This window comes from Euprymna scolopes, chromosome 36, assembly GCF_053919585.1.
Source record: "Euprymna scolopes isolate OS-2025 chromosome 36, ASM5391958v1, whole genome shotgun sequence".
Lineage (NCBI taxonomy): Eukaryota > Metazoa > Mollusca > Cephalopoda > Sepiida > Sepiolidae > Euprymna > Euprymna scolopes.
Window position 1 is genome coordinate 73,279,102 of NC_136517.1, and position 21,758 is coordinate 73,300,859.

A 21,758-nucleotide genomic window follows, 5' to 3' on the forward strand; every position below is an offset into this window, starting at 1 on the left:
CCACTTATTTAATGTTTCCTTTTCAAATTAAATGTTTTTAACTCTTTTTCAAAGTGTTTTTGACATGTTTTTTAACTCTTATATATATATATATATATATGATGATGATTGCAACGTCTTGTCAGACGAGTGCCACTCCCTCAGACATTTAAAATCCATGAGCCCAAATGTCTGCGGGAGTATCTATACAAATATGATGTTACAGAGTCTTAGCTTTGTACTTCAGCTAAGTCTCTCTCTCGGTTCAAAATGTTGAGATCCAGCAACAAGCAAGAGCAAGATAGCCAGCAACAAATTAAACTGCAGACCAGCTTAATGCGGGTACAGGTCTTCCGCTTTATGGTTTTGTAAATCAGAGATTTGCTTCTCCTAGAAAGGTTGCCTTCACCACGGCTTACGGGAGCCCTCTCTACCCCAATACACATATACACACACACACAAATATACACGGTGCTAGTTGGCCGTTGACCCAGAAAAAGAGTTCATTCGCCCTTTTATATATATATATATAGACGCACACAGACACACGCACACACACACACACACACAGAGTGAGAGATAGAAATATGAATTGTGCGTTAAAAATTATAAAGTAAGATGCAAATTTGAAGTGATCCTATGTATCCAACATTGAACCAAATATTCTAAGAATTTGAAGAGTCACCTCTTAAGTTTTTTTTTTTTGTTTTTTTTCATAGGCATCACCACTTATCAAGGCTAAGTGGGGCTTAGTATGGTCTTGAAATAGTTAAACAAGAAATATTTATTGGAAATGTGATCGTTTTACAATGGCTAGTTGTTTGCGATTACTCATGACACTTCATGCTCTAGCAACTAAACCACTAGGGTGTGACAAGTTTATAAGTGTATAAAACTGTAAAAAAAAAAAAAAAAAAAAATGAGGATTAAATCTTAGGACGTCACAGGAAAGCAGAATGCAAATAGTATACACTGTATATTTATTGTTTCCTGTGTTAGTTGCTTACCCAAACGTTTGTCCGATCAGTATATTACCTGATTTTTGTAATGACCAGGTAAGAGTAAACATTAATATTTATGGATTTTGTCTTAAGTTTAAAGTGGTTTGTTTGAAAGACGTCCCTAGTTGATTCACGTATACAGATTACAATAAGTTGTACAAAAAGAATTAAAAAAAAAAAATATTGAAAAAATTACACAACGAATGTGACACAAGGACGCACAGGACAGCAGAATGGAACTTTTAAACTAGTTCCAGTCACCACAATACCGTATTCACACTATGGACAATTCTTTGTCGTTAACGTCGTTCTCGAATTTTGACGTTTTTTTACTTACAAGAAAATATGTAATATACAATTACAATTCCATAAGTTGGGGTGGGGGTTCTACTATCTACTTTCTACCCCACCTCAACTCAATTTGGCCTTGTGCCACATTCGTTGTGCAATTTTCAATATTCCTTTGTAAAATTCCTTTTGTAAAACTTATTGTAATCTTTATTATACGCAGTATGTACAGCAAAATGAAAGAAAATTCTAGGTGGTTAGTAAGACTGCCAAATTATTCAGGATTGAAATTAGTTGCATTATCATTTTTTAAAATTCTCTCTCTCTCTCTCTCTCTCTCTCTCTCTCTCTCTCTCTCTCTCTCTCTCTCTCTCTGGGGATTTAGAGGAGCATTCACGAGGGTGGGGGCAAAAATTCGGGTATTTTTGTGAAATGATCATCTCACCAACTCATATAGAATACTTTTCTTTACTTTTTCGTAAAAGGACGGTTTTAGCTGCGTACAAATAACATTTATCTACGTTGCAAAAGAGCCGCTAATCTAATGGTCACCACACTGCTTACATAGCTTTAACCCCTGTCCCATCACCACATTATTGTATCCCTGTGCTTGTTTTACAAGCACTTCTATGGAATGTGCTCCGACGAACTTGCTGCACTGGCGCACTTTCTACATAAATACCCCCAGCCAATCCGAAAATTAGTAAAATCTCACCTCTTCACTGTGGAGGGTCCGCAGGTGAAAAAGGCTTTCTATAATTTCTTTCTTTAAACTGCTAGTCTTTAGAATTCCCTCTCTGCTCCCTGACTGCACACATATGCTGAAATCTAAATGTAATTTGAACAAACTTCTTGCTGCATAGCTCTCCACATAGAATATATATGGTCCCTAATTCACGTTTCAGTACTATTGTGCCATGTTTGGGGTGAATTAAAGTGTGTGTGTGTGTGTGTGTGTATATATATATATATATATATATATATATATATATTGATTTTGTTGTTGTTCCTTATGAAACGGATTTTTAATTTAATTCTAATTTGATTTTTAAATTATCAATCACATTACTATATATATATATATATATATATATATATATATATATATATATATATATATATATATACGTAAACTGTTTGATATCTGAGGAGGGATAGTGACATCTGAAGATTTTGAAGGTCATAACTGGCATCTTTTGTTAGAAACACGATCGGGTAAAACTACAGAATAACTAACAGTCAAGAAATCGTATACAAAGGAGAGCATCAAAAGTAGAATTTACTCACCTACAAGCCTAAATACTTTTAACGTGCTGAAATTGTTTGCAAGAATTTTTATTTCAAAATTTGTTTTAATGTTTCCATAGCTTATCGTCACACTAACATCAAAAATGTCTGACCATGTGAGAACTTAATTCAGTTAAATTCATGCTGAAAATTTTTTTACCCTACCGTTAACCCTAAGTACGAGTGGCCACCCCTACTCCCTTCCAGACAAAATATATCATTCTCTACAAGATAAAATTCTACTTCTTTAGCGGATTACGGGTGAACTACTCCCCCCTCCAAACTAAAAAAAATGAAGAAGAAATATTTCCTCCTGTATCAGAAAACACGCTATGTGATATACATATATCTGTACGTGATGTTGCCAAGCTAATCAAAAACCTTTATTCCAGTAAAGCAACCGGCCTTGACGGTATTCCAATTATAGTACTCAAAAAACTTCAACCAGAACTAATGCCCATACTTATAAAACTGTTTAAACGTTGTCTTAAGGAGAATTGCTTCCCATCACCCTGGAAAATCTCATCAGTATGCCCTGTATTTAAGAATTCAGGTGATCGCTCATCTCCCTCTCAGTACAGGCCAATAAGTCTCCTGTGCGTCATGAGTAAGTTGCTGAAATCTGTGTTAAATACAGAAGTAATCAACCATCTCAACAAAAATAACCTTCTTGGTGACACTCAATATAGTTTCCGTTCTGCTAGATCTACAGCAGATGTGCTTACAGTTATATCTCATAGGATTAGCAAATCTCTCGACGGAGGCAACCTTTCTAGGGCAATTGCTCTTGACATATTGTTAGGGTATGACATAAAGGTTTACTTCACTATGGTATAGCTGGAAATGTTTTCTCAATTATTAAATAATTTCTTTCTGATAGGTTCATAAGAGTAGTAGTTGAGGAGCAAAAATCAAAAGCTCACAGTATTAATGCTGGAGTTCCTCAGGGGTCCATCCTGGGCCCAACTCTTTTCCTGATCTACATTAATGATTTTCCAAATCACATCCTTACATCATTTGTAGACATTTATGCTGATGACACTACCATTTATGGTAGCACATCTAAGACAGTAAACGTTCTCTCTGATTCTCTCTCCTTTGATCTTGAGCACGTGGTACAATGGGGAAAGGAGTGGCTGGTTACTTTTAATGCATCTAAAACCAAGCTTCTCTCTTTACATCATCAACATTCTGATCCACATCTGGCATCAATTGAAATGAATGGCTCTCGTCTTGGGGAGGCCTCAAGCTTTGACAAGCTTCTGGGCTTGACTGTTACTCCTCATCTTAAATGGAACACGTACATCAAATCTGTTGCCAAGGCTGCTGGAAAAATGGTGGGATGTTTCTATCGATCCAGTAGATATCTCACTGCTGATGCAATTCTCTATCTATATAAGAGCCAGATACGTCCAAGGATGGAATACTGTTGCCACATCTGGGCAGGAGCTGCTAGAAAGGACTTGTCCTGCCTTGATAGAGTTCAAAATAGACTTCGTAGCCTTGTAGGAGATGTCCTTTTCTCTTCCCTGCAACCTCTATCTCACAGAAGAGATATTGCAAGTTTGCCTTTGATGTATCGTTATTTTCATGGAAAGTGTTCGACTGAGCTTCAGTCTATGGTCCCCCCCTCGCCAAACTTTCACAAAAAACACTCGTCTAGCTGAAAACACTATCAATAATTTCCCCCACTCTTTATCTGTGCCTAAACCTAAACGTAGATTCCATGAACAAAGCTTCTTTCTTAGAACTGCATACCTGTGGAATTGTCTTCTGTTTTCCTGCTTTCTGGCTGACTACAATATGGTTGTCTTCAAGTCTAACGTAAACAAGTTCTTGATGAGCCGTTCCATATAAGTTAACAAATTTACCGAATTTCCATTACTAATGATTACTATATTGTCCAATTTCTATTGTATACTCTTTAACCCTTATCCTCGAGTGGCCTCTTGGCCTTGATAATGTGGTGATGCCTGTGTAAAAAAAGAAAGAAAAAAGAAACATAAATGTAAATAAAAAAAAAAAAAGAAACGATTATTTTAGAATTTAGTGTGAGGAAGCAGTTTTGCATATAAATATAACGTAAAATGATTCCCTATTTCTTGGCTATTCAGATTATTTTAAGGAGATTTTGTGTGGTTTCATGACCTTGCTTTAAATTTTTGTTAACAGCCTTAAAAGTTAGAAGGGCCCGGAGAGGGTCATTTTATGTTAAATTTATATAAAAGAAACTGACCCCTCACTCTAAATTCTAAAATAATTGTAGTGTTTGTTTGTTTTTTTTGTTTGTTTGTTTGGATGTTTTTATTTTTTATTCTTTCTGATAAGTTTTCAAGACATTTGCCTAAAAAAAGTGATTTAATGAGGGGCATTAATCTACAAATTTGTCGTGATTTCGTTTTATTTTTCTCCATCGGTGAAAAAAAAAATTTATAAAAAAAAAAATAACATAATTACGAGGGGATGACGGTATATGCTTCCTTCTTCAAACCGGTTTTTTCATTATGCAGACTTTTCTATATTTTCTTTACTTTTAATTGCTGCCATAAGTAAAATTATGAAAAGCATGCTTGAAAAATGTCAGCATTATTTCGTACGAAGAAAAAACAAAAACAAAAAACAAAATGGCCACTGAATTTTAGCAGATGTCGTGTTTATCTAACATCGAAACTAATTTTAACCTGACATGATTTCTCATTTAATAATAATAATAATATTATTATTATTATTATTATTATTATTGTTGTTGTTGGTGTTGGTGTTGGTGTTGGTGGTGGTGGTGTTAACAACAATAACAACAACAATAATAATAATACATTTATAATATTTAAGGAAAACAACATAAAACTACTTTTAATACATTAGGTACCGCCAAAACAATGTGAAAAAAGAAATCAGGATTCCGTGACGTCAGATTTGTGTTAACTATAACGAACTATGGAAAAACGACTTAATGATTTTTAAAAACCTTTGTTTATCTTCTTCAAACTGCAATTAATAATTAATCTTTGTTATAATTTTATTAGGTTTTAAGATTTACACAGTTTAATGATTAATAATATTATAAACATTTGTATATTAAATATGAAATACGGTTTTACTGAATGTTCATTTGGTTAACTACGGCTTCCATATTTTGTTCGGTAAAAAGAGAGAGGCCTACAAAATGCTTAATATTTGCGCAATAATATTTTCAAATCGGTTTTAATCTGGAGATAAAATAGCTGACAAGAGCCATGTTTATATTAAAACTTAATATTTACAAAAATTTAAACACAATTAATTAAAAATCTATATTGTAACGGAACATTTTGAAATAATGGAATTTTAATCGTTTTAATCTTTTAAAAATTAATTAATGTTTACGAAGTTTCTTTTTCTTGGCAATTCAACTGAGTATAGTATGTATTAATTCGAAAAAAAAAAACGCTATTTAAAAAAACATAATAATATTAAATTTATATCATTTTTTAATTGCAACTTCAAGGTCAATTTTTTTCAATACGTGTATTTAAATTAAAAAAAAAATGTTTTAGTTATTTGAACTCTTATGTTTTATAATAAATAGAAATTTCAATAGATTTAAATATATTTTGTTCAAATTTCGAAAAAATAAATATGGGAGGGGACACGTACTAAAAAAATATTTACCCTGCTATATTTTACCGAAACTGCATTTAATATGTAAATTCATTTTAAAATGGATAAGTATCGAAAATTTCACGAAAATCTGACAATTAGTTGATTTTTGCTAGATTTATTAAACACGGGTATGGTTGGTTGGTTGTTTTTGTTTTACGGCATATCAACCCTTTTCCAGTTATTTAATTAATCCAGTGATTTTGAAGAATAATTTTTTAATAGAGTATATTTGTTTTTTTCAAGTCGGTTTCTATTTAACCCATAGTTGGGACTGAAGAAATTTTATTATCCACTTCTTCCCGTGGAAGTTAATTCTTCTTAATCAATCAGTCGTTACCACTAACTCTGAAACTTAAGGAAGAAAACAAACAAAAATAGAAATAGAATTTATTAAATAAGATATCTAAAGGAAAAGTTTGTGACCTCTATGGGCTGCTAAAAATGTCCATCTGGCTTACAAGTGTTCTTGTAGTAGTAACCAAAAAGGGGAGAGAGTGAAGGGAAATAGAAGGAAAGAGAGATAGAGAAGGAGGAAGAAAGAAAGAAAAAAGGAGGGGAGCACTTATTGGAAGTTTCTGGGCGCCCTTTCTCGAATGGAAAATTTAGAAAGTTCGTTTTTTGAGGGTTTTATTTTCTGAGTTTGTGTTGTTTAAAAAGTTAGAAAGTTCGTTTTTTGGGGGGTTTATTCTGAGTTTGTGTTGTTTAAAAAGTTAGAAAGTTCGTTTTTTGGGGGTTTTATTTTCTGAGTTTGTGTTGTTTAAAAAGTTCTTTTTTTTTTCAGTCCCTTTCCTGGAAATTCGTTTTCGTAGTCCTTTTAGCAAGGTAGAAATTTCTTGAGGCAGAATATTCTTGAGTTTTCAAGTATCTTCGAAAACTTCCCAGCGGCGAATTTTCTGTTCAAAACTTCAATTATCTTTATCTCGATAATTATATTCAGTTTTCAAGTGTCTTAGAAAACTTGGTTCTTTTTTTCAACGACTTTAATGTCTCGTCAAGACAGAGTTGTTCAACGCCTTAGTAAATTTCCAGGCGTCCCTTTTATCCGAGACCGTCAGGGAATACTTTCGATAGTTGTTGTCTCGACGACGCCTTCTCCGCAATTGTCGACTTAACTCAAAAATATCACACACGTGCTCCAATTTAGCACGAAAACGTCTCATCCAATCAACGGGCATAAGGGAGTCAAGTGACATAAAAAAAAGAGGGAAGCTAGGGAAGGGGGTAGGGAAGGGGTTAAGAAGAAAGGAAGGAAGAACCGAGACAGGAGAAAGAAGGAAAGAAAGATGGAGGAAGATAATTTCCACACTCTCCCTAAAAAGAAAAAGACAAAAAGAAAAAATCCTTAAACAACAATCTAATACCAAACGTATTCTGGATTTCTTTCATTTAAAGATTTAACAGACCTTACAGGCCTAGACTGAAAGTTTTCCCTGTCCCGACTAGTCCCCGAGCTCAGAGAATTGCCCTCTCCATCGTTAGAAGCTTGGTGAGAGTGGGTTATGGAAAGTTCTAAAGGACACAAGTTCTTTAAGGAATGTTCCTGAGTGCTGCCATCACTCCTTCTGATTAAAGCTGACCGAACTAAGCTATCAGATCCAGAAGTCAGATTAACCACCCTTCGCAAGGACGAGGCTTCATAGGGTTTTTTATCAAAACGACATCACCCAGCTTAATCATATTTTCAAAATCAGATTGGTAAAGATCTTGCGACAACTTTCTCAGACCCAAGAGATATTGTTCATACCATAGCCTTTTAAAACGATTCAAGAATTCATCTCTACATCCAGACTCTCAATAAGATCTTCTTTATTAGGGGGGTTATCCTGGAAACAATCTTCTCCTAAGGACAAAAACACAGAGTTTTTATGGAAGGGATGCATAAAGGCATTAGGAGTAATCACCTCCAAGCCAGAATCATCAGAGCAACGATAGGTCAAGGGCCGATCGTTAACAGATCTCTGCACATCTGACAGAACCGTCAAAAGTTGAAAATAACTTAACTTCCTACGTCCCATAACCTTGAAAAGACAACTTTTTACAACTCGAATTAATCTTTCTCACACAGCACCGTACCAAGCAGAATATAAAGGTATCATTTGGTGTTTGATAAGATGGGCATCAACTGTCCCTCTAAATTCGTCAGACAAATAAACCTGTTTGACAAGGTCACAACCCGCCACAAAGGACTTTGCATTATCCGAATAAATGTGAGAAGGGACCCCATAAAAATTGAAAAATCTCAAAAATGCCAAAACCACAGTCTGAGTGGTCATATCAGGCAACAGTTCCTCGCACACTAAAACAGGTGAAGATTAAAATATACATCTTTTTAGTTTCGTCACCTTCATGCACCCACAAATGGCCAGTAAAATCGATCCCGGTGTGCAAGAACGGCTTAACTAAATTAACCCGATGCTTAGGCAAATTTGTAACCTTGGGATATCTAAAGGAAAGAGTGTTATATTTTTTGCAAATGACACAACAAGATATCACCGTTTTAATAGCTTGTCTAGCTTTGGGTATCCATAATCCCAGCATTCTGAATTTGCTAAGTGTAGCAGCAATTCCCAGATGCTTACACTTCAAATGACAATCCATGATTATTAAACTTGTAACATGACAAGACTTGGGAAGCAGAATAGGATGAAGGACTGCATCAGGAAAATAGGTAGATTTACCAATTCTACCTCGTGAGCGAACCAATCCTTCATCGTCCAAAAATAAATTAAATTTAGAAACCAAAGGGGGGGGGGCTTCACCACCATCAGACTTAGACAAATAATCCTTTTCCTTAGAAAGGAACAGTCCTTGTGTCATTCTGAGCAAGTACAATCTCGCCTTAATACTAGAGTCGAGAACAATACCTCTCATTTTTGATATAAATCGGAAAACTGCAGTCAAAACTCCAATGAGCTTCTTCAACGAAGAGAATTTCTCTACTTCAATTATATAACTGCCCTGAATGACAGGTTCAAAACCAGTAACTGTACTGATCAACATCTGGCTAGCTGGATTAAGACAATTCAGGTCATAACTAGGCCAGATCAAGTTATCTCCTCTCAACCATTCAGGCCCGAATAACCAACGAGTAAAAACCATTTTAAATTTGTTCAGGGACATACCCCTCGTGACAAAGTCAGCAGGATTGTCATCAGTCTTCACATACTTAAACTTCACTGTCAAACCTTTATCACTAAGATTTTTTACCATCGCTTTTACATCTTTTAACCGGTTACGAGTGAATTGACATTTTGTATTGACATTGTCAGACAAAACCCAGGATAGTACTACCTGTGCATCTACAGCGATAATCACAGAACTGAGAACTTCCAAAGGGAGTATTTTCACCAGAACAGAAATGTGCTTCATGCATAAATATACCGCTAACAGCTCCAAGGTGGGTAAGGTTCTCTTAACAGAGGGAACAACCCTGGCTTTAGCGAATATCAGTCTGGCTTCACCATGCTGAAGTAAATATACCGCGATTCCATAGGCCAGGTTCGAGGCATCACAAAACACTATCAACGTGGCTGAAGAATCGGAAGCCACGGAGTAACGGTCGAATTCAAGCTCCCCGATATGTACCAGATCCTTATACAACCTCTCCCAGTCAACCATAACGTCGGGTGGGACTGGCTGGTCCCAGGATACTTTCAACTTCCACAATTTACTAAGAAGGATCCTACCTTTAATAGTAACAGGGAGCATTAAGCCAAGGGGGTCAAATACAGAGGAATTTACAGACAAAATATCCCTCTTAGAGGATACTGATCTTCCTTCAATGCAAGAACTTACTCGCATTTTGTCAGAGGAGGGGTTATACAAATAGCCTAATACCTTCTCAGTGTCAGAACCATGGGAGGAGAGACTGTTATCCTGCAACATTCGCTTAGCAAGCACTTCATTGTTGCTACAGCAATTCCTCAAGGAAAATCCACCTTCCCGCATGACAGAAACAGCCTCCAAATACAGCTGCATCAGAACTTCAGCAGAATTATGAGTTTTCACCAGGTTGTCCACATAGAAGTGGCCCAAAAGCATCTCCCTGCAAGGACCAGGAGGGTATTTCTCCACATGATATCGAACCATGTAGCTCACTATGAAAGGACTGGATACAAAGCCAAATATAAGAGTGTTGTATCTAAAGCAGATCAACTCATCACCCAATCTTAAAAAGAAGCAGAATCTATTTTTGTCACGTTCGTCATTCAAACGAATCATTAAAAAGGCCTTCCGAATATCGGCCAGTAGAACATACTGGTCCATCCGAAACCGCAAGAGCAAATCCAGCATGGCAGTGTACATATTGACACCAGAATAAGCGCAGTCATTTAAAGAAGGTTTCCCACCGGTTCTCAAAGAACAATTGAAGACCGGTCTAATCTTGGTGGTGCACTGTAAATCCTGTTTTATCACCGGTCGATGAGGAATCCATACATATTTGTTAAAATCAGAAGGAGCAACCACAATTCTTTCAATTATTCCTTCCTTTTCTTGGTCTAAGAAGACCTGACAATAATCTTTGTACAACCCTTGTTCCGTCAGCTTCTTCGATACGCGATTCAAAACTGACAAAGACACCTGATGATTAGCAGGCACCGACTTTAATTTTTCTTCATTCCAAGGCAAACTGACATAGTAACAGTTATCTATGAAGCGAATGGAGGAGCGAAAGGACTCAATCATATTCTTATCGAAATCACAGAATTCCTCCTCAACAATACCTATGGTTTCCAAACTAAGCATTTTTTTCCCCAGTTCTCTCAACAGTAGACTGCTCAACAACAGGCAGCAACGAAGAGCTATTCAAGTGCCAACAAGCATTAGAAGCAGTAGATTCGCCCCCAACAGAAGGACATAACACTCTACAGTGGCCCTTCTTATTACATAGCCAGCACATTCCACACTCCTCACCCTTGCAAATACATGACTCTTCTGCATGAGAAGGGCTCGAGCACTTGCTACATAAGCCAATCTCCATACACCTCCTCAACCGCTCTGCATGAGAAGGAAAAAGCTTGCAGGAATAACCGTTATGGTTATTGGTTCTACAAAAATTACACTTAAATCCAATCTTAGTAGACTGGATATGAAAGTTTTCCAGCGTGGAAGGTTTTTTAGCATCTGACGAACCCCTGAACCTAGGAGAAAATGTTTTCTTAGGTATACTAGCCACCTTCCGAGGATATGTTTCCTTTTCACTAAACTTGGGACATTCAATTTTGGGCGTTATCCCCAGACGTTTTTCCTTAATAAGTGAGACTTTGTGATTCGCACTATCCTTTACTTCTACCGAAGGCTTGAGTCTTGACAATTTTTCCAAAACCTTCACTTGATGAAGAGCGCAATCCTTACTAAATGACCTTATCTCCCCATCTGCTGTTCCCTCAATTAAGTAAGCATTAATAATTTGCTCTTCTAACAAATCCTCCGAAGCAGTGTAATCATCTATCTGCTTTTTATACAATGTATAACCTGCTTCGTTGATTTCATCTAACGAGTCTAAGAACTCAAACACAGTTAAGATTTTGTCTCTAATCTTTCTTTTTTCAAGTAACATTGAGGTAGTGGGAGAGGTAGTCATTTTAGAATACTAAACCCAGCCCCTTCTAACCTATCAACGGCTAAATGCTAAACCACTCCCCTCTTGGCGCGCGCATCACCAACAACCCCTCTTGGCGCCAAAAATGCCTGTAAAACAAAGGAACAAGAAGCCAAGATGGCCGACACAGAAACAAAGAAGAAGGAAGGAAGGAGGGAGGGAGGTACTATCTACGCAACGGACGGAAGCAGCGGTCACCAAATAAAGCCCAGACCAGTTTAGCAGAGAGTAGCTTACTAAACTGGCAAAGTTATTAACTCTATGAGTACCTATTTTTGGCAGAGTGAAGAAATTTTATTATCCACTTCTTCCCGTGGAAGTTAATTCTTCTTAATCAATCAGTTGTTACTACTAACTCTGAAACTTAAGGAAGAAAACAAACAAAAATAGAAATAGAATTTATTAAATAAGATATCTAAAGGAAAAGTTTGTGACCTCTATGGGCTGCCAAAAATGTCCATCTGGCTTACAAGTGTTCTTGTAGTAGTAACCAAAAAGGGGAGAGAGTGAAGGGAAATAGAAGGAAAGAGAGATAGAGAAGGAGGAAGAAAGAAAGAAAAAAAGGAAGGGAGCCCTTACTGGAAGCTTCTGGGCGCCCTTTCTCGAATGGAACATTTAGAAAGTTCGTTTTTTGGGGGTTTTATTTTCTGAGTTTGTGTTGTTTAAAAAGTTAGAAAGTTCGTTTTTGGGGGGGCTTATTCTGAGTTTGTGTTGTTTAAAAAGTTAGAAAGTTCGTTTTTTGGGGGGGTTATTTTCTGAGTTTGTGTTGTTTAAAAAGTTTTTTTTTTTTTTTCAGTCCCTTTCCTGGAAATTCGTTTTCGTAGTCCTTTTAGCAAGGTAGAAATTTCTTGAGGCAGAATATTCTTGAGTTTTCAAGTATCTTCGAAAACTTCCCAGCGGCGAATTTTCTGTTCAAAACTTCAATTATCTTTTCTCGATAATTACATTCAGTTTTAAAGTGTCTTAGAAAACTTGGTTCTTTTTTTCAACGACTTTAATGTCTCGTCAAGACAGAGTTGTTCAACGCCTTAGTAAATTTCCAGGCGTCCCTTTTATCCGAGACCGTCAGGGAATACTTTCGATAAGTTGTTGTCTCGACGACGCCTTCTCCACAACTGTCGACTTAACTCAAAAATATCACACACGTGCTCCAATTTAGCACGAAAACGTCTCATCCAATCAACGGGCATAAGGGAGTCAAGTGACATAAAAAAAAGGGGGAAGCTAGGGAAGGGGGTAGGGAAGGGGTTAAGAAGAAAGGAAGGAAGAACCGAGACAGGAGAAAGAAGGAAAGAAAGATGGAGGAAGATAATTTCCACATGACACTAACAGGTACTACCGCTCCGGGTCAGAGTAGACCTGGGAGCAATGGCAATTAAAGGGTGGCTCCACACTCCCCAAAGCCCGCAAGCTGGAGCCTCACCATCGGATATAGTTTAAGGTCATATCCAGGACCTAAACACAGCTATGTTTTCACGTTCAAAATGCTTACTACATGGGAACGTTATTTTAAAGCGCCAATTATGTAAACACGATTTTCGTCTCGCAATTTCATTATTTTCGTTCGATGAGTAAAATGTTTTTTTTTTAATTATTACTAGGTTATTTTGCCCTCCTTCTTTTAAATGGTACAAAATATAATAATATTAATTTTTGCCATCATATTAATTTTATTAATTAGAGGCCTCCATAAATTTTTGAAAATAGGCACTAAAATCAAGTTGACCCCCCCCCCCACGTCAGAAATAAAAAATCTTTTAACAATTAAAATAATTTGAAATTGTAGTTGAATTTGCTATTTTAAAATTGGCTATAGTCATTTTTTATATTATATGGAAATATTTTTCAAAAGAATTTTGGTAAAAATGGCACCGGTAAAAATGGCAAGAGTGAATAAATACGTAAAAATGACATTTTCACAATGGAAATTAGGATCGTTGGAGAAGTACAGGTTAAGCTCCCATTTCTCTAGTTTAAAATAGGGCTAGCTCCCCCCTCTTACAATCAATATTTTTATAGGCATTTATACAGGTATGGGTGGTGGCTAGGCTTTCTTTTTTTTTTCAAATATGGGCTAATCATGGTCAGCAATTCTTTCTGCTAGTTTGAACGATTCTTTTAGCGAACCAGTGTGAAAAGTCTTTGTGGAGGTAGAGATAAGGAATATTATACTTAATTACTTGCATATCTATTCTTTCATCATTATTTATAACCCTAACCAAGCTAGGAGTCACCACCGAGCAGGACTGATATTTATTATGCTTGTTTGTCCCTTTTTATGTTCTTTGTTTCTGCCCAGAAAACGTGTAATTTTTACCAGCTGTTAAGAGGCCCCACGTCAATATTGAACCCAAAAAGATGTAGTCCAATTGGTAATCGTGAAGAAAGAGAGAGCCTGTTTCCTCCGTTTGACTATAGGTGGCGTTAATGTCTGTCCACCCAGTTACGGAAGCACAAAATGTATATAATGGCACCGTTGAAATAAAAATAAATGTTTAATTTTAAACATGTTTTTTTTGTTTGTTTGTTTTTTTGCAAACATATTTAAGTTTGTTTGTTTTTGTTGTTTTTTTTTCAAACATATTTACGTTTTTTTTGTTTTTGTTTTTTCAAACATTTACGTTTTGTTGCTGGTTTATTTTCAAACATTTACTTTTTTTTTTACGTTTTTTTTTACTTTTTTTTTTTTTTTTTTTTTGCAGGCATAAACTAAATATTTTTGAAATATTTTTCTTTTAGAAAAGTTTGCTTATGCACTTATTGTACCGCGCTATTTTTTGATAGTAGTTTCAAGTAAGATTCAGGTTTTACAATATCCTTTTTCAAATATATATATAAATACTCGCGGAAAAGGTAAAATAAAAAAATTAAGAAAAAAGGGGTGGGGTCCATAAAAAAATGATAAAAGAAAAAACGTTGATTTTGTTATTATAAGAACGTAAAAAATACTCGCGGAAAAACGGTTGTACCCATAAATATGTTTAAAAGAAAAATATAGCAAAAACATTTAATTTATGCTTGCCAAAAAAAAAAAAAAAATTAAAATTAAAATAAAAAAAAAACGTAAATGTTTGAAAATAAACCAGCAACAAAACGTAAATGTTTGGAAAAATAAAACTTAAATGTTTGCAAAAACAAAAAAAACGTAAATATGTTTGCAAAAACAAACAAACTTAAATATGTTTGTAAAAAAACAAAAAAAAACATGTTTAAAATTAAAATATAACAAAAACATTTATTTTTATTTCAACGGTGCCATTATATACATTTTGTGCTTCCGTAACTGGGTGGACAGACATTAACGCCACCTATAGGCAAACAGAGGAAACAGGCTCTCTCTTTCTTCATGATTACCGTCCAATTTAGGGGGATTTTTCTCAATTGAGAATGATTTTCAAAATAATAACGTCATTATATAAGCATGTTCTGTACTATTCTGCATAAGTACTCAGAGTTGTAATATTAACTGATTTTCTTTCACAACAAAAAGTTATAATTGTGAATTCGGGCAAAACATAAACAAACTAAAACAAAACAAAAGCACTGATGATTTCATAAACCAGAACAGCACCCGATTCAAGGTTAGCAGCAAACGGTGTTTGATCAGATTCTGTTCCTAATATTAAACTTCATCAGTAATATAACTTCTGGTGAGAGTAACAATTTTACAAGTTTATTTATTTATTAGATTGTCAGATGAAAGTACAGAATAGTTAACAAAGAATATCCCTCTTCAGGTTCTGCAGATTATTTAGAAAGCCTTTCTTAACTTAGCAGTGTAATAATGGCTTAAAAATAAAAATTAAACAAAATACTGGAGGAAACCCACTCAATAAATGCAACCATAATAAGATGACATAACATAAGACAAGATGCAACTGAAGAAGGTTGGGTGTTAAATTGTTCGAAACATAGTAAGAATAGGATCCAATATGAGAACAGCAGTCCAAATAATTCAAATGATGCAAATTATTGGCAAATCCCTACAAATTAAAAGATAACTTTCAATAAACAAAGGCAAATATATATTTTTATGAATGATTTTTATTTTCAGAGAATTTGTACTGAATCATGGTTAGAATGCTTTCAGAATTAGATTTTGTAGGAGCACCTACAATGGCGATCAAGGTAGTTAATATGAATTTTGACAAGGGTTACACTGAGTGTATGATAATCCAGATCTGTAATCAAAATTATTTGCAGGGTTGAATGAAAGATGGCTGACATAAAGTTGAAGCAGATGTAACAGGTCTAACGGTAGACAAAACATAGTTGAATGATGATGAGTAACGAATGACATCACGTTTATCGAGCTGAGAGAAAAATAAGATTTTCAAGTCAGTCTCTCCATGGAAGTTGTGCAAATGACACACTGTTAATAATGTAGAAATTATCTAAGCAGAATGTTACCTCAATGCTTCTGTCCATCTGCATCACTCATTTCAGTAAGTGAGAAAATAAAAAAGTGAACAATTACCCAAGATCACATTAGTATTCTTCTCTCTTCTGAGTTGATTCTCTTCAAATAAAACCTTGAAGAAAACTCAGCAAACGTCTCCGTGTGTCTTCTTTCTTCATGAAAAGAAGCCTCTTCTATAGCAACCACAAGACGAAATGGCAATGATGTAAAGAGTTTTATTTATTAGTTAACCAGACGAGATAATTGCTGGCCGCTCATGAAACAGCAACAATGAAGAGAATAAAAAGACATTGCATAAACACCCCGCACACGTATGTATAAATACTTTTATTTTGTTATTTTTTGCATTTCATTTTTGATTAAAAAAATTTTTTTTTTCTTATCCTTTGAGATGAGATTTCATAATTTACGTATTCATTCTGTGGCGCAGTGGATAGAGGCATTGAATCTCTAGTGTTCCAGAGAAGCGTTGTCTGAAGATAATGGTTTCAATCCTACCCAGGCAGACCAAAGGATTAGTTGGCCAAAAAACGTGATGAGACAACAACAACTATGGAAGGCAGTAATTACAGGTATTCCTATCCTGTCACAGTTTCAATAAATTATATGTCGGGAAATGACAATGGGGAAGACCAAAGGATGAGTTGGCCGAAACATGGTGAAACAACTACGATGAGAATAACAAAAGAATAAATACAAAAATTATGACGCCTCATTTCAAAGGATTTCAAATAATATATATATATATATATATATATATATATATATATATATATAAACATTGGTGTTATTGTTTTTATTCTGTTCCTTTTGCAAAACTCTATCACGTTTTGTCTCATCACATTTTGACCAACTAATCCTCAGACCTGCTTGGGTAGGATGTAAACCACTATCTTCAGACAATGCTCACCTGGAACCATAGAGGCTCAACGCCTCTATCAATTGCACCACGAACCCTGAAGGAAGGCCAGAGGATGAGTTGGCTGAAACATGGTGAACCAGAACAACTATGAAGATGAGAATAACAGTCTGCAGAAGAATGAATACACAAACTTAATTTTGTTATTGAAAATGTTGCACAATGAAATTGAAGTATAAGCAGTTACAAACATCTCCAAATGTTAGGTCATTTGCCATCGTACAGGGATCACCATGATTTCATTCGATATTAGCAATACATTTTTTTCACAATATTTCCATTTTCAGTCACTTCACATTTTAGTAACATTTACTCGTCCTGTAGATGTATCATGGATTACATCTACAAGACGGTCGTGGTGTGATATAAGATCACGTATAGCGCAGAGTAAACAAGCATTTATCTAACTGAACTCAGTATTATGCTCCAATACCATCACACTCAAGACAATGCATTCATAAGGCGTATGTTTGGTCTGTCTTGTTTTATGGTTGTGAAAGCTGGATTATCTGCCCCAAAATGCAGAAACGCATTAATAGCACAGAAAATTGGTTTGTGACACAAATGTAAGGGGTCGTTTGGAAAAATCACATTTCTAATGAGGAAATATGGACTAAAAGAATGCTGATGGAAACGATCATGAAAAGACAAATGATGTTCTTAGGACATATTTACCATCAAAGACGCATAGAACATCTCGTATTGACTGGTAGAATGCCAGGATTGAAAAAGTAAGGTCGACCAAGATGCACTTTGATGGACAACTTGATCGATTGAATGGGATTGTCATCATAAGTTGAGCTGTTTCGGCCTATGGATAGCCGCCCACATTGGTGAGCCATAGCAGCCAATGCTATTAAATGGCAGGGCCGCCGCTGCTGCTGCTGCTGCTGCTGCTGATGATGATGATGATGATGATGAACATTTACTTGGAATTCCCTTTAACTTTTATTTATTTTTATTTTTTTATTGCAGGAAGATTCCCGCTGCACCTCACGTTTTTACTGTAAGTTAAACCTTTTGATAATTATAAAGATTAAACAATCAAAGATTACACACTCATTACATAACGAGGTCCGTGTTTGGGTGGAAGGGTCAGAAGAGAACCCGAAGCAGAAGTTGATGGAACTATGTGATTTTAAGCTACGGCTTTTTTGTCTGTTGTTTGTTGGTGAGATTTCGTAGTGGAAATATGTGTTATAAGTGTTGTTTTCTATTGGGGCCAGTGTGCTTGTTCGTCTACTTATCAGTCTGTCATTCTCTCTATCTCTCTCACCCTCCCTCTTCCCTTTTCTTTCTCTTTCCCTCTCTCTTTCTATTTCTATTTCTCTTTCTTCTCTCCTTCTCTCTCTCTTTCTCTCTCTCTCTCTCCCTTCTCTTTCTCACCTTCCGTCTCTCTCTCCCTTTTTTCTCGTTCTCATTCTCTCTCACGTCTATACAGGTTGTCAGTGATGTTCATTAGTTACCGTCTTTTTAAATTAATATTATCATCACCATAATCGGTTTGATATCCAGTTTACATACTGACATATATTGGACGGTTTGAAGAAATTGAATGTCAAAGTAATATATTTCTAGCCAGGTCTTTATTAATCTCTCTTTCCCTCATGTCAATTTTTATCACTTCTTCCTATGTTTTTCTTCACCGTCTTTTCTGTTATTCTAACTTTTCTAAATCTACTAATCGAAGATTTCTCATTCATTCTTTCAACATGACCATAGTATCAAACTCTGCTCTTCTCACTATACTGCCCACATTTAATCTTCCTCTATAGTTATCAGAACTAAACTCCTTTTTAATACTCACATTACACATCGATCGTATCATTCTCATGTCACATCTTTTTATCCTACACATCTTTAGTCCTCACTGGCCAGATTTCAGTTCCATACATCATCACGTTGGATACGCATGTCTGATAGACCTTTCTCTTAGTTGACAATGGTAAAGCGCTGCTAGTTAGTAATAATGACTGAAGTTCTCTGAACTTAATCCATCCATTCTTAATTCTGTGCAAATCACTAGCACCTACTCCTTCCTGTGCTCTAATAGTACCACTAAGGTAATAAAACTTCTTGACAACCTCAATCAAAATATACTTTCTCTAAATCTGAATTCTTATCCATTTCCATTGTCTTAAATTTCTTGCACACAAATTGGTTATCCTCTTTAAACCTACCAGTAATTTCTTGTGTACAGATACCATGCAAAATTGAATTGCACCCGATTTCTTTGGTCCAATCAAAATACGATTTAACTCTGAACAAATTTCAAAAAAGCATTTTATGATTTTTTGTTATTTATATTATATGTGGGGAACAACATACTAAAAGTTTACCAAAATCTGATCACGTCATAAAACGATGACAGTCGTCGCACTAAAAATAACTAATATTTTTGTATTTCAAAGCTGTTGCTGTTGCTTACAGAAGAGTTTGTATTTTTTATAATGATATAATAATTTTTGTACAAAGCTTTATACTAACTACATGTACAGGCGAGGTCATGACGTTATTAATGACATCATGACATGCATGTACATTTCTAAAGATTATAAAATACACATTTCTAAAGATTATAAAATACACATTTCTAAAGATTATAGAATACACACTTCTAAAGCTTATAAAATACACAGTACATTTTAAGACACATTGAATGGAATACTTTACTTTCTATTGTTTCACAGGTAAGTACTAATCCTGATGTATTCCTACTATAACATTAAAGCTGTCATTAAATATGCTGTTAATTCTAACTGAATCGCATTCCTTCAAGTTTTTAATTTAATAAGTAAACTTTCCATCGTTTCACACCAAATGACTCATCATTACCTAATTGATAGAAAACAGCTGAGTCTTTTGTTGACACGGCATGAGTAGGCAGCTCCATGGATAGTGACGTCTCTCAGTAATTAGAGATGTTGATATGTTTTTTTCTTTTTCTTGATGAGGCAATTAAAAAAACAGCAAGAAGAAAGTGTTGAAAATATTAATTTTCCTTGATCTAAAATATTCCAAAACTAAACAGAAATATCTATTAAATTAATTTGAAAGAGAAAAAAAAAATACTAAATGATTCCAAAATAGAATTCTAAAAAAAAATCGATTCCTAAATTTAGATATCTTTTCTTTTATTATAGATAGTCCAAATGACCTCTCTTTTGGGAAAAATCATCCTTCAGAACCACGGCAGATCAAACGTCACATAACATACACAAAGGACCATTTTAAAATCGTGAATATAACCTGGAAACCTCCAAACGATTGTAAGTATAGAATCTAAATAAATTAAGTCTAAAAAAATAATAACAATTTCGAAACTTTTTAGATGAGTTTATTTATTTATTTATTTTTTACATAGGAGTCACCACTTATCAAGGCCCGGAAGCCACTCGGAGATAAGAGTTATTCAGTGTACAGTAGTCAATGGAATAATGGGTTCATAATTTGTAAAATTTTCTCATCTTGGATATTGTTCTAACAGCATTTCGGTTGATGTAACCAACACCTTCTTCAGATGCATCTTGTTGAATATGTGAATTTGTACCTCAAACTCAGAAATCTGTACAGGATTAAAAAAAAAATCTTTATTTAATCTATTGGTATGGCTGGCTTTCATTCTGTCAGTCATAACCTGGTAGAAGTCTTGAGTAATTGTATTGTTATTATCATACTGAGGATTGAATCTTCATCCTAGTGGCTCTGTTACATGCAGTTATATCACTTTTCATGCACTTGCAAAGCCAGGTTTCCCTCAGTCTATCACACTCCCTAGACATGTTATGGAGTTGATGCGATGCTGTACACGTGTTGAAGTGAAAGTTGAAAAAGTGCACACACAAAATTGGATTAACAATTCTCTAAAACACGACGATGACAATTGTCAAAAGTCCAACTCTTAAATTGTATAAATTCTCTAAACCACAAATCCATGCATACGACTGGTGACCGCATGTGAACCTGATATTCCTATGACTATTACTGAATATTGGATTTAAATTTTAAAATTTATGAAAAACTTTTTTCAACCACCAGAATTTTTACTGGATGGCTTGTTGGTTCATCAGGCTGAGAGAAGGCTCAAGCCAATCCCTCAAATAACTTGTATTTGTAAAGCCAATTTATTTAGACAAAAAATATCACACAAAAAAATATTTTATCTTAGGCATTACACCAGATTTGTTTTGGGTGATGGGGTAAGGGGAATATCATTTCTTTTTTACAATAAAATCTTTTACCTACAAACACCCCAAAAGACACTACAATCTACAAACACTAAAAAACGACATCTAAAAACACCCCAAAAGACACTACAATCTACAAACACTAAAAAACAAAATCTACAAATACCCAAAAAGACATTATCACCAAAATACTATATTCACTTTATGGTTTTAATCCTACTGAAAAGATAATCAATTTTTCCAATTGAGATTTTAGTTACAAAAATAAAAATGAGTAATGATGAGGATTGTGATAATCTACAAACACAAAAAAATCTACAAACATAAAAAAATCTACAAACACAAAAAAAACAAAATCTACAAGCACAAAAAAATCTACAAGCACAAAAAGAATCTACAAACAAAAAAATCATCAAACATTCAAAAAACAAAT

The 21,758-nt window shown here is 34.9% G+C and overlaps 1 protein-coding gene across 1 annotated transcript in view; it reads left to right on the forward strand.

The window, feature by feature from the left end:
- Positions 1-873: 873 nt before the first annotated feature.
- Positions 874-21,758, forward strand: part of LOC145260600 (uncharacterized) — a 47,671-nt gene continuing 26,786 nt past the window's right edge. The window contains exons 1-3 of the mRNA XM_080118882.1: positions 874-1,034; positions 18,114-18,144; positions 20,282-20,407. Coding sequence (XP_079975008.1) covers positions 936-1,034; positions 18,114-18,144; positions 20,282-20,407 — 256 coding nt within the window. The 5' untranslated portion in view covers positions 874-935. The remainder of the gene's footprint in view (positions 1,035-18,113; positions 18,145-20,281; positions 20,408-21,758) is intronic.